This window comes from Cynocephalus volans, chromosome 13 (assembly GCF_027409185.1).
Source record: "Cynocephalus volans isolate mCynVol1 chromosome 13, mCynVol1.pri, whole genome shotgun sequence".
Lineage (NCBI taxonomy): Eukaryota > Metazoa > Chordata > Mammalia > Dermoptera > Cynocephalidae > Cynocephalus > Cynocephalus volans.
The window spans coordinates 64,346,889-64,362,357 of NC_084472.1; the positions used below are offsets into that span (position 1 = coordinate 64,346,889).

Here is a 15,469-nt window from a genome sequence, read left to right on the forward strand (position 1 = left end):
AAACTTACCTACCTTATTATCACACAGTGATTTCCTTTAGTTGATTACTTTAATGTAAATATTAAAGTAATAGCATTCAAAGGAAGCATAGATTTTTATTTAATGTTGTATTACACATCAATATAAATTACATACATTAAAAAAAAAAAAATCTTAAGAAGCATCTTGCTTCCAAAGCAGTAACTTGCAAAAACAGATTTAAAGCATAATTTATTTCAGCTCTGATCTTTTATTCTGTGGATCTGTTTTGAACAACCAGAATATCAGGCACAAAAGATTACAGGAAAAAAACGTACAGTAGGTAGAGCTCCAAAACTCTAGTGAATTGGATCTGATATTAAAGAGACTACAATGAAAGTGCTTTGTTAATAAAGATGTCCAGTGAGAGAAAATGAATGAATAGAATTTCATCAGTGTAACATCTGAGAGTGTAACAGGAGAAACAGGAGCGGTCGGAGAATTTTCAGCAGGACTTAGGATGGTTTCAAATTCCTGAAAAAATCCTGAACTCCACAGAAGAAGAATACAGAGGAAAGAAGAAGGGACAAAGTAAACAGTTCTCATAAATATTTTGAGTGAGAGTTTTTTAAAAAATTAAAGCAACCATGGAAAAAGAGATAAGTTCAAAATGTTCTGGAGGCTTTGCAACACTTGAGTGGTTTGCCACTAAAGTTTTCTGTGAAACTCTGGGTAAATACCACCAGAATGGTGACATCTGGCTGCACTATTCACACCCCCAATAACTATTTTCTCTATTAAAACAGGATTTATATTTCTCCATATTGCAATTGTAGAAATGTTGTCCTTCTTGCCTATATTAATCACGGAGAATTCGGTTATTGGAATCCTCCAGAAAGCAATATTTAGATTGTCTTCATCTTTTAAGAAAAAGAAATAATTTATCTTTTAAATGATGCTAAATTTGCTCCATCATGCAAATTCGCTATGGAATCTTTCATAGATATGACATGACAGAAGATAGTTTTCTGGTAAACTACATTTTAATGTTGTTAATGATCACTATATTTGATCATAACCATTGTGGTTTCAAGATGACCTGGACAATTTTCTTCGGTTACACAAATACCTTTCATTGTTTGCCTACAATACAGAATTTATAAAATAGCAGGTATGGTCTCTAATTCCTTCAACTGTCATTGATGTCACTAGGGCTGTCTTTGAATTGTGAAGCAGGAGAAGTTTCTCTTTGTATCTTCTTATTCTTTGATCCCTTTGCCTCCCTGCCCTCTCAATACTCTTTCCCCTCTCAAATTTCTACCCTACCGCTCTACACCACCTTCTAATCATCACTCTTTTTTATGTATTCAAGTTTTACATAATTTTTTTTTAAATACTAATAATACCTAGGTACCTGACCCTTTTGAGATAATTTATTAAAAATAATTCTAAAAAGTAGGGAAAAAATGAACATCAAAAACATTAAGTTATTTATTCCTGGAACATCTAATACAGTTGCTCATAAGGCTAGGCCTAGTATGGTGGCATGAAGTCTGTACAGAGTCAGAGATGAATTTACTTGAGAATAGAAAGGGGAGAGATTTTGCCATCACACTTATCTTCCTTTTGACTAGTTATTTACTCAACTGCCAGGCACTCTTCTAGGATATGCTCATATAGAAGATTCTAGAAGCTGGGAGAGAAAGAACTAATAACGTAAATCCACCCCATATTCACTTTTTAGTGGGTTAACAAGAGACATCTTGGAATTCACTGTAGTCAGCATGTGTTGGTAAACTCCCCAGCTTCAAGGTTTGCCTTCCCTCTTCTAACTACACCCTGAATTGCCCATTAGTGGGCTTTGACCCCACCCCCAGCTCTACAGATGAACCCTTAATTGAATTAAGCCCATTTCATTCTTTCTGGCCATGATGCCTGTTTAACGATGAACAAATAACCAAATTTCTTTGCTCTCTTAGAGAAGAAAATTCTCTACCACACAGAAACAAGGACGTGAAATTGCCAACAGTTGTTGGCAGCACTCTTGGAAACACAAGGGGAAAACCTGCGTGAGAGTTAAGCCAACACTAGGAAAGTGGATCCAAAACTGTACAAGGGGATACAGAAACCAGCTTATGCCATCCTAATCCCATGCCCGATAACCCTTGCCTGGAGTTTGATCTCCCCTGGATTGTCCTGCTACATGTCTCAGTAAGTTTTCTTTGATGTGTAAGATAATTAGAGTCAGATTTTCTTAAACAGTTCTGTCAAGAACGTTCTCTAGGTAATACAGTATTTTTCCTATCAAGTGAGTAAGTTCAATCAACTTGTATCCAAGGTCAACATTAGGTAGTAGGGAGAAATTGTACAAAGATTCATGTGAATAATTGCCGTCATTCATTTGCTCAGATCAAGTAGAAAGTTTAGACTCTAGTCTTTGGTCTACGAGAGAAGGTTGGGTAGTTGACATAAACATCTTCTCTTTTGTCATCCGTGTGTTCATTGATAGAGATGGGACTTCTGTAGTTGTTGGCTGCCTAGATAGACAGATAGCAAGGGGTGTCAATAATGTACTGAAATTCAGCAGTTAATAAAGACACTCAAGACCTAATTCAATTCAACTATGATATAGGTCAAACTTCCTTTACAAGTAATTTCATAAAACATCCTCTTTGTTATATGGATCTTCTGTTAGAAATTACATTCTCAATTTGCATGACTCTGAATGAGATGCAACAGAACCTAATCTAGATTATCATTTTCTACATTGTCTTGTGAATTACCTATTTTGAAGTAGAACTCTCTCTCCCAATGTTAGCTATTTTGATAAGAACAATTATTTTCATTTTTTATAGGGAAAGTCTAGTATATTATATCCTCATAGTGGGTACCCATTAATGTCTGTTGAATGAATGTCTTAATAAATAAATATTTTTAAAGTACACAGTGTCCTATCTTAAAAACAAGCAACAAAAGCAAAAGAATCAAGTAGGTCTAACTTATCTACCTTTGACAGTCTAGCTTACTATCTGTTTTTAATCATCCTTCAAAATATCATTATTTACAAAAGCCTAAAAAGTTGGATACTAATGCAGATAGTTGCAAAGTTCCTTTCCTCCCCCAAAATTCACAACCATAAATTTGGCTTTGGATTGCCTTAAGAGGATAAAGGGTTAAAGATGAAGAAGGCAATCCAAAATTTATACGTGAGAGAGCACCGTCTCATCATGCAACAAAGTACAGATGAAATAAAGCAAGGCTTCTCGATTCTGTGGTTGGGGCCAAAAAAGAAGCCATGTTTTTTTGCCAGGAAACAAACAAAAACTTGTGTTGCAAAAGTTACTACTTAACAAAAGAAAAAAGTTAAACTGATAGATTATTAAGAAATCTGAAGCACACCTATTGGATTGCCGGAAACTTTTAGGATTTGACTTGGGGACCATGTAGAATTCTATTGCAAATAACTAAAAGAGAAATTGATATACTTTTGGATGGAATTTGAGGGGTGTTTTTCTTAGTCTGGGCTGCTGCAACAGAATACAACAGATTGGGTGGCTTAAACAATAAACATGTATTTCTCACAGTTTTGGAGCCTGGGAAGTCCAAGATCAAGTGTCTGGTGGGACCTGCTTCTTGGCTTGCAGGTGGCTGTCTTGTCAGTGTTTCCTCACATGGCAGAGGGCCGAGAGAGGAAGCAAACTCATGTCTCTTTTTACAAAGGCACTAATCCCATCACCTCTCAAAGGCCCCATCCTCTAATATCTTCACATTAGGGGTCAGAATTTCAATATATAAATTTGGGTGGGGGGGAAACAAATATTCAATGTTTTATTGTGAAATTTGGTAAACAGAATAATATGTGTTAAAGAGACATATTTGACCTATAGTGAAAACAATGAGCGTGAAAATAAGCATCTTTATCTGCAAACCCAGAAGGAAATTTCTACTCTTTTAATTAAACAATAGCAGACAGGAACAAGGTAGAGTGAGAAGGAGAAGTTTACAGTTCATCAAACTCCTACAGCCCAGAAGAAAATTCTTTAGCTTTATAACCTAATTTAATCATCCATTAATTAGTAAATTAACTTTAAAGGTAATAATAATAAATATCACGCATTTTGCTCTCCTATGTGCTTGCTATGCTTCTGAGTCTTTTATGTAGTTTAATTTAATTCTCACAATAACCTTATGACATATAAATATGATTATGCCTGTACTGGTTTGGATAGTGTCCTCTGAAAATTGATGTTCTTTCCAGAACCTCAGAATGTGGACTTATTTGGAAATAGGATCCTTACAGATGTAATTAGTTAAATTAAGATAAGGTTATATTGGAGTAGGGTGGGCTCTTAGTCCAGTATGACTGGTGTCCTTGTCAGAAAAGAACAGACACAGACACACAGCCACACACGAGAGAATTCCATGTGAAGACAGAGGCAGAGATTGGAGTGATGTGTCTAAAAGCCAAGGACTGCCAGCAGCCACCAGAGTCTAGGAGAGAAGCATGGAATGGATTCTCATCCCAAGAAGAAACCAGTCCTTATGACACCTTGTTTTAGATTTTAACCCTCCAGAAATGTGAAAGAAAAACTTTCTGCTGTTTGAAGCCACCTAGTTTGTAGTAGTTTGTTAATGCAGCCCTAGGAAGCGAATACAGGTAATGCACGGTGTTGATTGTTATTATGTCAGTTTAATTGCTCCTTTATTTATATTAACATAAAAAACTTAGTTTCAAAGGGTATTAAGAATAGGAGAATAGCTCAGAGAATAACTGTTTCCTCAAATTGCTGATACCTGAATTATGGGCAACTGTTGGGCCAGGTTATTGAAAGGAGAATAAAAAATAAGATTGCTAACTGCAAGACTGACTTTGCAAGACACTTATGAATCACAAAAGGGGAAAAATGACAATTCTGTATAAACTTACCCTCTTCTGTGTATCCCAGGACTCTTTAAACAGGGCTCTTTTCTGTCTCCGTCTCCTTGTGGAAGACATATTCAATAGAGGATATGAAGATATTATACTTCAGCACGAGCATTATTTCAAACACTCTGCACCTCATTGTCCCCCCAGCCCACACGCACTTGCTAAATATGTTGAAGTAGCTCTTCACAGGTGCTTTATGCACAATTTTTCAAAATGCTATTGGCATAAAGTTTTTCATTTTCCCTACCTGCTCCAACATGCTCACAGATGGTGAGGACAACCACATGGTTATCCATCTGCTGTGCATTAGCAATCAATTGCAGTGATTTTACTAAAGAATGGTTCGTTGTGGGTTATTTCATAAATGGCTTACAGCCTTCTCTAAACAACCTTGGGCTTAGAGATTTTTCACAATTAAAACTTTTTAAAGTGCCAACAGTATAACTTCTTGGATGACAATGATAATATAATGAAGCTTCATAAAATCTTCCAGGTGTTATTCTAAATCACCTGTGAGGATTATTTTACTGAGATTTTATCAAAACTCTATATTTAACAAATTAGGAAACTGAAGTGTACGGAGGAAGTAACTTGCCCCAAATCCACAGACCTCCCTCTTTATTATCAGCCTCCATTACTTCTGGAGTCACTCTGCTATAGCTGAATGTACCAACTAGAACCACACTATTCAATAAACTCTCTACAATTCCAATAAAACCTATAAAAACCTAGCTTCAGGAGGAATCTTAAAAGAGAAAATACAAGAGAAGAAAAGAAGCCACTGTAATTAATGCTGTCAATGAAAAACTATATCCAAGTATATGAAAATGATTATCATGGGGTGAACGAGACAACCACATTTTCATCTCCCCAAAGAAAAGAGTCTTATTAAACAAAAGGAGATGGGTTATGTGCAAAAATGTAGTGCTTTTTTTTAAAAGATGAGGTTGTAATTCCTTTATGGATATCTTAAAAATAAGATAGTCTCTCTCCAAGGAAAGGTTTTTCAGGTGATGGATATCAACTCTAATGGTCTCTGCTAGTCACTTTGAAATCCTCCCACTGTGTCAATATAATCTTTCCTTATTCTATGTTCATTTGTTTACTTACTTATTTGTTATTTTTAAACCAATTATTCCTTAATTTATTTACTTATTCTACATGTAAATTTATTATGTGCAAGGCACATTTCTGGGTGTTTTACATAAATTAAGTCACTTACTCCTCAAAAGAAAATTATGCTATAAATACCATCATCCTCTTTTCACAGATGAGAAAATGGAGACACAGATCTAGGACCTTTGATATCTCATAATATATTGTTCACTTTCCCAGATAGGTCCAAATTTGGACATACACACACACACACACACACACACACACACACACACACACACACACTCTTAAATAAGCCTAGCATATAGAATGTGATAAAAGAAAAAAAAAAAAGAACATGAAGCTTAGAGTCAAATGATCTGTGTTTAACTTGTGCTCTGCAATTTTCCAGTTGAATTATCTACATCTCTAAAGTTCATCCTTCTCATCTATACAATAAGGACAGTAAACAGATCGTGGTCTGTTCTACATTGACCACACATTCCAGTTACCTGGGACTAAGGACTTTTCCAGGATGAGGAATTTTCAGTGCTAAAACCTACAAAGTCCCAGGCAAACCAAGGCACCCTATGTGTTGTGAACATCAATACAACAAATGTAAAAATTTTACGACAAATGTTAAAATAAGCTCCTAAGATATTTCTCGCTAAATATCAAGTTTCTCCCTACAAACGCAGGTGTCAGTCTGTAGCATGTATTTTGCACGCCCACCAGTGCTACGCACTTCCCCTGGCCATGCTCACTTACTAGTGTTCCTGTTCTTATCTCTGAAATCCACACAAGCAGGAGCTGAGAAGCTGCTCCCGACACCCCTGGACACACAGGCAACTAGGCACTGGGGTGAAGTAAGAACTCGGTTTGGTTGGGGTGCGCTGCACTGTATGATTTATTTTGCCTCCTATCCGAAGTTGCAGAATTATCCCAAACAGTCAGTAAAACAGAGTGCAGGAGGTCAATGTTGAAGCCCTTGGGTCATTTTTCAAAATATTCTTATTTGAAGTAACAACCACGAACTGACACTCATGACAAGTTAGAAAGAACACGCGCTTTTCCTTTGCGGTGTTTGTCCACGATGACGTATTCAGGTCCACTAATCTCCTTTTTATCCCATTTAACCAAAGGGGACAATACATTCTACCGCTCCATTTAGCTATTCATGTCAAAGTGATGGCTTTTCATGAAGCAAAATCCATCATGTCTGACATCTGTGACCCTCCGGAGATCCATTCTGTCACTGTCTCTCCCTGTCATGTTGCCGTGTCCCCGTGCCTCCTCCTGCCCTCTCTGCCCTCGGCTCATTCTTTATCAACCAGAGTGAAGCAGTAGAGAAACCCTCGGTGCCACTAACACTCGGGGTCCTTACCTCAGTTTGCTAATTTCTGGTCGAGGAAGGATTTGAGTGCAGCCCATGACGGGGAAAAGGGTAAAACGACTGTCTCGTGTTTCAATTTAATCAGACAAATGCTTATGGAGCACCTGCTATCTGGACAGATTAGTGTTAAATGCTATCAAACACTAAAAAATGAATAACACACAATCCCTGACATTATGAAAAGAAGGGAAGACGAGCCTGAAAAAGATACAAAGCAGGACGCGAGGAGCAGCAGGGAAGAAGCACGCGGTGCTTCCAGATGGCCACATCATGTCTATTTGCAGAACAGACCTCACAGAGGGGACAGGTGTCCCACACCTTGAACGATGCACAGGATTAAGGCCAAATATGGAGAAGCAGCATTTTAGTAGCGTAACAAAAGGGAAGAGAGTTGGGTGTGTCTAAAGAATGAAAGTCGCAGTTTTAACAAAATTTGTCATCATCAAGGGAGTAAGTAAAGTAGAAAATGTGAATGAAAATTAGGCTGTGGTCAGAACGTAGAAAACCTTGGATGACAGAGTTAGTGAGTCTTAACATTATTCTGGTAGTGGTAGGAAGAAAATAGATGTTAAACAGCAGGATGACACACCAGCCCAGCTTTCAGAAGAGGAACCAGGAAAAACTGATGCGTTAGGAGGAGAGGACACGTCTGAGAGCAGCAGAGCAGATTGGAGAGTTTCACTCAAATGAAGTGAGAGTAACAACGGCCTCCAAAGAGGCAGAGGCCAAGGATGCATGTGGCCATTAGGAAGAGAAACCTACTGGGAAGTGTATTAACACGCCGTGTGTGTGTGTGTGTGTGTGTGTGTGAGTGTGTGTGTGTGAGTGTGTGTGTGTGTGTGTGTGTGTGTGTGTGTGTTTGGTAATTTTACTGAGGAGACGGACATACTCCTTTACTGAACAACCATATATTAAATATCTAGGACATGTCAGACACACAAAATACAGGCATCAAAAGTGTGCTCCCTCCTCCCTTAAGAAAACATGTTAGTTGGATCACAGTATAAGGAGTAATTCCAACCCGATGTGATTACAGTTAAGAAATACATAAATACCTAAACTAGTGGGTTGATAAACATCAGAGAGCTAGAAGGAAAAGAAAGGGCTAACCAAGCACACTCTAGAAAATCTGCAAGTGTTTGTTAGGAAACTTTAGCAGAGGCCCAATGGCCACCTACTCTCTCTAAGGTTGCCCCTTCCAACTCCTTTGTTTTTGGCAATTTTTAGTAATAGCACCTAGATTGCTTTTTTCAGAGAATATACAGTACAACTATTTAAAATTATGTTGTTTGCTGATTAGAATGTGAGCTTCATTACATCTTGTTCACCATTGTACTCAATAAATATTTCATGAATGAATAAATTAAGGTATTATTATTGTTAAAACTTGTTCTTCCCCTTCTCAGAATCTCTGTGTCTCCTGTTTCTCTCTCTCTCTCTCTCTCTCACACACACACACACACACACACACACACACCTCTCAACCCCCACTCCTCACTGGCAGGTTTTTCCTTGAGGTGGGAGGAAGGTAAACAGGGTGGGAGACAGAGCAGAGGCATCGGGGCAGACTGTGAATTCCTACTAGCAATTTTTTTATATTTACTTACCTACTTTCTTTCATTGGACATGTTCATGGCATAGAGTTTGCTGCTTCAGTACATGCATATATTGTATAAGGATCTAATCAGAATAGTTAGCATATCTAATCACCTGAACATTTGTCATTTCTTTGTGGTTATAACATTCAAGATCCTCCTTCCTGGCCATCTTGAAATATACAATACAGTGTTATTGTCTTTTGTCACCTTTGAGCACCAGAAGTTACTCATCCCATCTAACCATATCTTCGTAACTTTGTACTGGTCGACCAACCTTTCCCATTCCCATCTCCTCCCCCACCCCACCCCACTTTCCTTGCCTCTGATAACCACTATTCTACTCTCTATTTCTTTCTCTCTTTCTTTTCCTTTTTAATTTGTTTTTCTTAATTGACCCATGATAATTGTATGTACTTATGGAGTACAACATGATATTTAGGTACATTTATGCTGTGTGCAATGATCATATCAGGGTGCTTAGTATATCCATCACCTCAAACATTTGTAATTTCTCTGTGCTGAGAGCATTCAACATCCTCTCAACTAGCTACTAAAGTTACACAGAAATTGGTTGTTGACTGCGGCCTCCCTATATTGCTATAGAACATTGGATATTATTCTTCCTGTCTGTCTACACTTTTGTATGCACTAATCATCCTCTCGCTATCTTCCCCTCCCCTCTCCCCTTGCTTTCCCCTCTAATATTACCACAACTACTTCTCCTCCTTTGTGTGAGAACAGTACTCATATATATACTCATATATATTTGCATTTGAATGCTGAGACAGCTTAACAAATTATTGGGTTATTAATAGAGAACCTCTAACATCAGAATTACTCAGCATAAACAAGATTTAGGACAAGTTGCATTACTCACCTGTTACAAGCAATGACAATGACAGTGGTAATTAGGATAACAACCAACAATAAAACTGTCCCTCCAGCCATGAAGAGGACATATTGGTGATTGGTTTTACCTAGGAGAAAAAAATATATAGCAGGAATTAGGAATTCAACTAAATCCAGAAAAAAAGGAAGGTGGGAAAATGGGGAAAGGGTATATTAATCATCATAGAGTAACAATTAAAAGCAAAGAATCCATTTTTAAAAACAGGATGAGCTTAGTCTTCCAAATATCTCTGACTCCTCACAGATTTTTATTAGCTCCTTGATTAAGCTGGATTTAACACCTAAAAAGACCAAGAATTTAGAGCATATGTTCAACACAGATATCACTTCATTCTAATAAGCTCATGATCACGTACAAAAAATCTTTTGTAGGCCAGAAAAAAGCTATTAAAATAGTTCCATAAATGAAGATGGAAAATTTGTTACTCCAACTCCATGTTTAACTGGACATTTGCAATGGTCCAGGAATCTGAACTACTCATCCGGGGTCTTTCTCTATCAGGGTAATTGACCTCCAGCAAATTCCTGATGCTTCATTGTAGGTGTTTCTCCATCTATCAAGTAATGACAGTGACAGCAGCTCTAATTATATCACATAATTGTGGTGAGAATCTAAGAAGTCAATATTCAAAAGACGGATGAATCACTGTTACAGTAAGATCTCCTCTGGAGGAGATCCCAGGGAAGTCAGAGACCATTTGCTCTTTCGATTATGTTCTCCTGTCCACGGTACACCTCGCCCACCTGCAGCCACAGAGTACTCCATTAAGTGCTTCACACATAGGAGAAATTCCATCAAAATCTGCTGCTGGAGAGAATGGGATTGGATTGAAACCTAACAGTTGTCTTTATTTTCGTCTCTCTTTGGGACAGCAAACTTGCTGATCTCCCCCCACAGGAGGAGGCAGGCTGTCAGAAGACAGATCCCTCCCTCATGATACTGACGCTCAGATGCTTTCCCTGTGATTCCCAGGCTATCTGAAATCCCATTGCAACCCGAAAATCAAGCTCCTCAACCAGTTCATTGCCATCTTTTCCTCAGATATATTTTTCTTTCTAATCCGCTAAGTAGGTGCAATTTTTTCTTCGTGATAATAACTCAAAGTCTAAACCCACTCATTCTTTTATAGGTTCTACTGCAAAAAGAAACTAAGACCAATAATAAATGTTATTTTTATTTTCAAAACTTTTACCCTAGATTCCACATATAGGTGAGATCACAGAGTATTTTTCTTTCTGTGCCTGGCTTATTACACTCAACATAACATCCTCCAGGGTCATGCAGGCTGCTGCACATGACAGGATTTCCTTTTTGTTAAGTCTGCATAGAATTCCATCGTGTACATATACCACACTCTCTTCATTCATTCATCTGTTGATGGAAACTTAAGTCAATTACATACCTTGGCAATTGTGAATAATGCTTTAATGAACATGGGTGTTCAAATATCTCAAGACACTGATTTTATCTCCTTTGTATATGTACCCAACAGAGGAATTGCTAGGTCATATGACAGTTCTATTTTTAATTTTTTGAGGAACCTCCAAATGGTTGTACATAATGGTTGTACCAATTTGCGTTCCCACCAGCAGTGTATCAAGGCTCCCTTTTCTCCAGACCCTCACCAAAACTTGTTATTTCTTGTTTTTTTTTGATAATAGCCATTCTAACAGGTGTGAGGTGGTATCTCATTATGGTTTTGGTTTGCATTTACCTGATTATTAGTGATGTTGAGAATCTTTTCCTATGCCTCTTGGCTAGTTTTATGTCTCCCTTGGAAAAATATCTATTCAGGTCCATTGCCTGTTTTCAAATTTCTTTTTTGTGTTGTTGTTGTTGTTGTGATATCCTGCCATTTGAATAGCATCTTTTCTTATACCTGCTGTCCAGTTTTATGTCTTCTTTGGAAAAATATCTATTCAAACATTGTTTTTTGTTCTGATATCCTGTCATTAGTGACAGCATAGATTAACCTGGAGGACATTGTGCTATGTAAAATAAGCCAGACACAGAAAGACAAATACTGTTTGATCTCACTTGTATGTGAAATCTAAAAAAAGCTGAATTCATAGGTGCAGAGAATAGACCAGTGGTTGCTGGGAGGTGCAGAAAATGCATCAAATGCAGGTAAAAGGGCTCAAACTTTGGGGATGAACAAGCTCTGGGGATCTAATTTACAGCATGGGTGGTGATGGATGTATTAGTTAATTTGATTATGGTAATCATTACACGTTGTTTATATATATCGAATCATCACATTGCATACCAAATATATTCAATCTTAATGTGACAATTATATATTTAAAAGATTTTTAAAAGCAATTGTCTTCTTTAGGTTTCTAGTATTTTCCAAATTTTCTAAATGATGTTTTAACTTTTGTAATCAAGGTGGGGGAAAAGGCAGTACAAAAATGTAAAGGTCTGGATGCTCAAAACAGAACATCTGTCAAATTTTAGTCGTTATATTTAAAGTGCAGGATGCAGAGACCTTCTTAGTAGCAGACTCAAAATCCTTGAGAATTAAGATGACGTTCTTTATTAAGCTCTCCATTATATGGGTTTAGAAATAGAATCCACTTGAAAGTACAACCATTTGTGTCATGCTGTTTAATTATAAATTCTGACTTCAAATGCATTTTGAAATATGTTACTATTTTTCACCTGTCCTAGTAAATGTTTGACCTGTTGGAATTAGATCTGTTTATTCATTCAGTCATTAAACACATAGTATTTTACAGTGTACCATGTACCTGGTACGATAGATAGTGTGGTGGATAAAAACAAATTTGATATCTGATGTAATGGAGCTTATATTGTTTTTGAAAAGTCCTGAACAATTTTAAAACAGGAGTGAAACAAGAATTTTTCCTTAAGAAATAAAGTAAAATCACAGGGGTCAGATATTCAGTCCCACTCCAGAGATGCTGCAATCTAGAGCATCCCAGCCTATAGTTGGTACTGATTCTCACTCCTTTCCCTGCCTCTATCTGCTGCTTTCATGTGAATGTCCAGAACTTAAAATCAGGCTTGTGTAGCCATGCACCTTGCTGGGTCCTGTATGGCTGGGGGGAAAAGGAGGAAAGGAAAAAGGAAAAGGAAAGGAGGCAAGTGGGTATGGATGCTTTGGGGAGTTAATCAATAGCTCATAACCTTCACTTTTTTCCTTAAGCTCTGCTAATAGAACTTAGGCTGAGTAATGCCAGCCTTCAAGCCCTTCTCTTAAAGAAAGAATTGTCTGATTTTAGGGGCCACTTTTTTGCTGGCTTTTTTCACTTACATCCCAATGCTGTGTTGATTCATCGGAGGACAAAAGTGTCTTGAACCATAAAGCCATTATTTTTCCTCCCATCACAAAAGGTAAATACAGTTAAAACCATTGAAAGCAAGTCAGTGAAACATATAAATGAATAATTTACTCCAGGATTGTGACCCTCCAGGCTACATTTCTGCCAGTGACAAGTATTAATGGCTGAGTTATAAACCCTTAGAAAAGACGTAGGATAAAAATGCTGCCCAGTCCTTTCCTGGCAGGCAAGAGCAAGCCATTAATGCCTACTGCTTACCTTTATTAGAATTTAGGGTGGAGTTAGGGAGTAAAGATACCAAGCAACTTAGAACTTAAGAGCTGGACCAAATAGCATGTTAGGAAAAATGCACAGAACCTGAGCCTCTATCCTGTGGGGTTGGTAGGGAAATGCAAATTAAGACTACAATGAGACATTACCTCACACCTGTTAGGATGGATGGCTTTTATCAAAAAAATGAAACATAACAAGTGTTGGCAAGGATGTGGGGAAAAGGGGACCCTTACACACTGTTGAAAGACAAATACCACATGACTTCATTTACATGCAGAATCTAAAAAAGTTGAACTCATAGAAGTAGAGAGTAGAATGATGGCTACTGCCCAGAGGCTGGGCAGGAGGGTGGAGAGGGACGGAAGAGGAGTTGTTGATCAAAGTACAAAGTTTCAGAAAGTCAGGAGGAAAAAGTTTTGCGATCTATTGCACAGCAGGGCTACGTAGTCGATAGTAATGTACTATATATCTCTAAATACCTAAGAGTAAATTTCAAATGTCTCACCATAAAAACAATAGGTAAATGAAGTAATAGATATGTTAATTAGCCTGATTTAATCATTCCACAATTTACCCCATAAATGTATACAATTATGATCTTATTTTATTTCATTAAAATTAAAATTTTATTTTAATAAAAATAATAGTAATTTTAAAATGTTTAAAAGAGAAGCAGAAATATTCAATTTCAGTCTATGTCCAGATGGAATATACAGTGAGTGAGTTCACTTAGTGCAGATATGGGTGAGCTGACAGATTTAGCATTATAAGATCATTCCAACTTTTGACTCCATGTGATGCAAACAAATATGCAAACTTTGGCCCACATTAGACGTTGGTTTGCTGGAAACACAAAGATTGAGAAGGGAAGTCGTGTGGCCTAGTCTTATCTTCTAATTCTTTTCTCTGCAAGACCTCACAAAGGACCTTTAATCTCTTAGACACTTTTTTTTTGGTAACTGAAAAATGATGATAAAATCACCTCCAAGGGTACTATAGGACTTAAACAACACATGTAGAGGTGCTTTCAATGTTTTAAGCACCATGTAATATGTTATTAATAGTGCATATTATTATACACATATCTTATACTTGTACAACACATCCAAGTTAGTGTTATATAAATATCTTTCTTTTCATGTTGAAATGCCTTGCTCCTGTAGCTAAGTTCACCTTCCTGGAGAAGGGCAGAGATAGTGTTAATAAACATAAATAAAATAATTGTAGCTTTGGAGGACCACTGGAAATAATGGTAGCCCAAAATTTGTTGAACTTTCCTGTATGCCTGAAATATGCATCAAGTGAATACTGATATGGTGATATTATTCCAAGTTTTCAAAGGTCAACTTTCCTTGTGCAAATCAGTTTTATACTCTTTGGAGTATATTTTGGAAACCTTTCCCAGTTTTACGGTAAGAAGGTCCTAGGGAATAAATCATGTCGGAGAATTAAAGGGCCACATCAGCCTCTAATCCTTCTTCTAAGTAAATAGCAACTGCCCTTTCTCAGAATAAAAGTATTATCAGATTTAAAATGAGAAACATAATACACAGAGAATTCTGAATAATTTTCCTGTCATTATGGAGCAAACCAATGAGGGAAGCATGTTTCCAACATGATGTACAAATTTTGCTACAATTTACCTCTCTTGATAGAAAATAGTTTCCCGAACAACTTAAGAATTTTAAAACATTGCAAATAAATGACTGCATTTGCTGCATTTTCTGGTTCTGTAAGGGGGCATTATGCCATGGAGACTATATAGATGCATCAAAAGTCAGATGTCAACAACTGCACACAGTGTACTCACTTTCTTAGTGACTCAGTGTGCAGAAGACAGTTCATGTAGCAGGCCTGAGACTGCAGTCCTTAGAACCGCTGCTTACAAAGGTGGCCCTTGACTAATGTGTGGGAACTTAGAGTTTTGTAGACTTCTGTCATTCCCTGACTGATAGGGTGGTTTATTGTGTCTCAACTGTATATATACAAACAATGGGAGTAGCTGAGGTG

General features: G+C 37.3%; 1 protein-coding gene across 1 annotated transcript in view; it reads right to left on the reverse strand.

The window, feature by feature from the left end:
- Positions 1 to 2,381: 2,381 nt before the first annotated feature.
- Positions 2,382 to 15,469, reverse strand: part of CD226 (CD226 molecule) — a 91,413-nt gene continuing 78,325 nt past the window's right edge. The window contains exons 4-6 of the mRNA XM_063077538.1: positions 9,849 to 9,948; positions 4,886 to 4,940; positions 2,382 to 2,495 (exon numbers count right to left, since the gene is read on the reverse strand). Of these exons, the coding sequence (XP_062933608.1) occupies positions 2,382 to 2,495; positions 4,886 to 4,940; positions 9,849 to 9,948 (269 nt within the window). The remainder of the gene's footprint in view (positions 2,496 to 4,885; positions 4,941 to 9,848; positions 9,949 to 15,469) is intronic.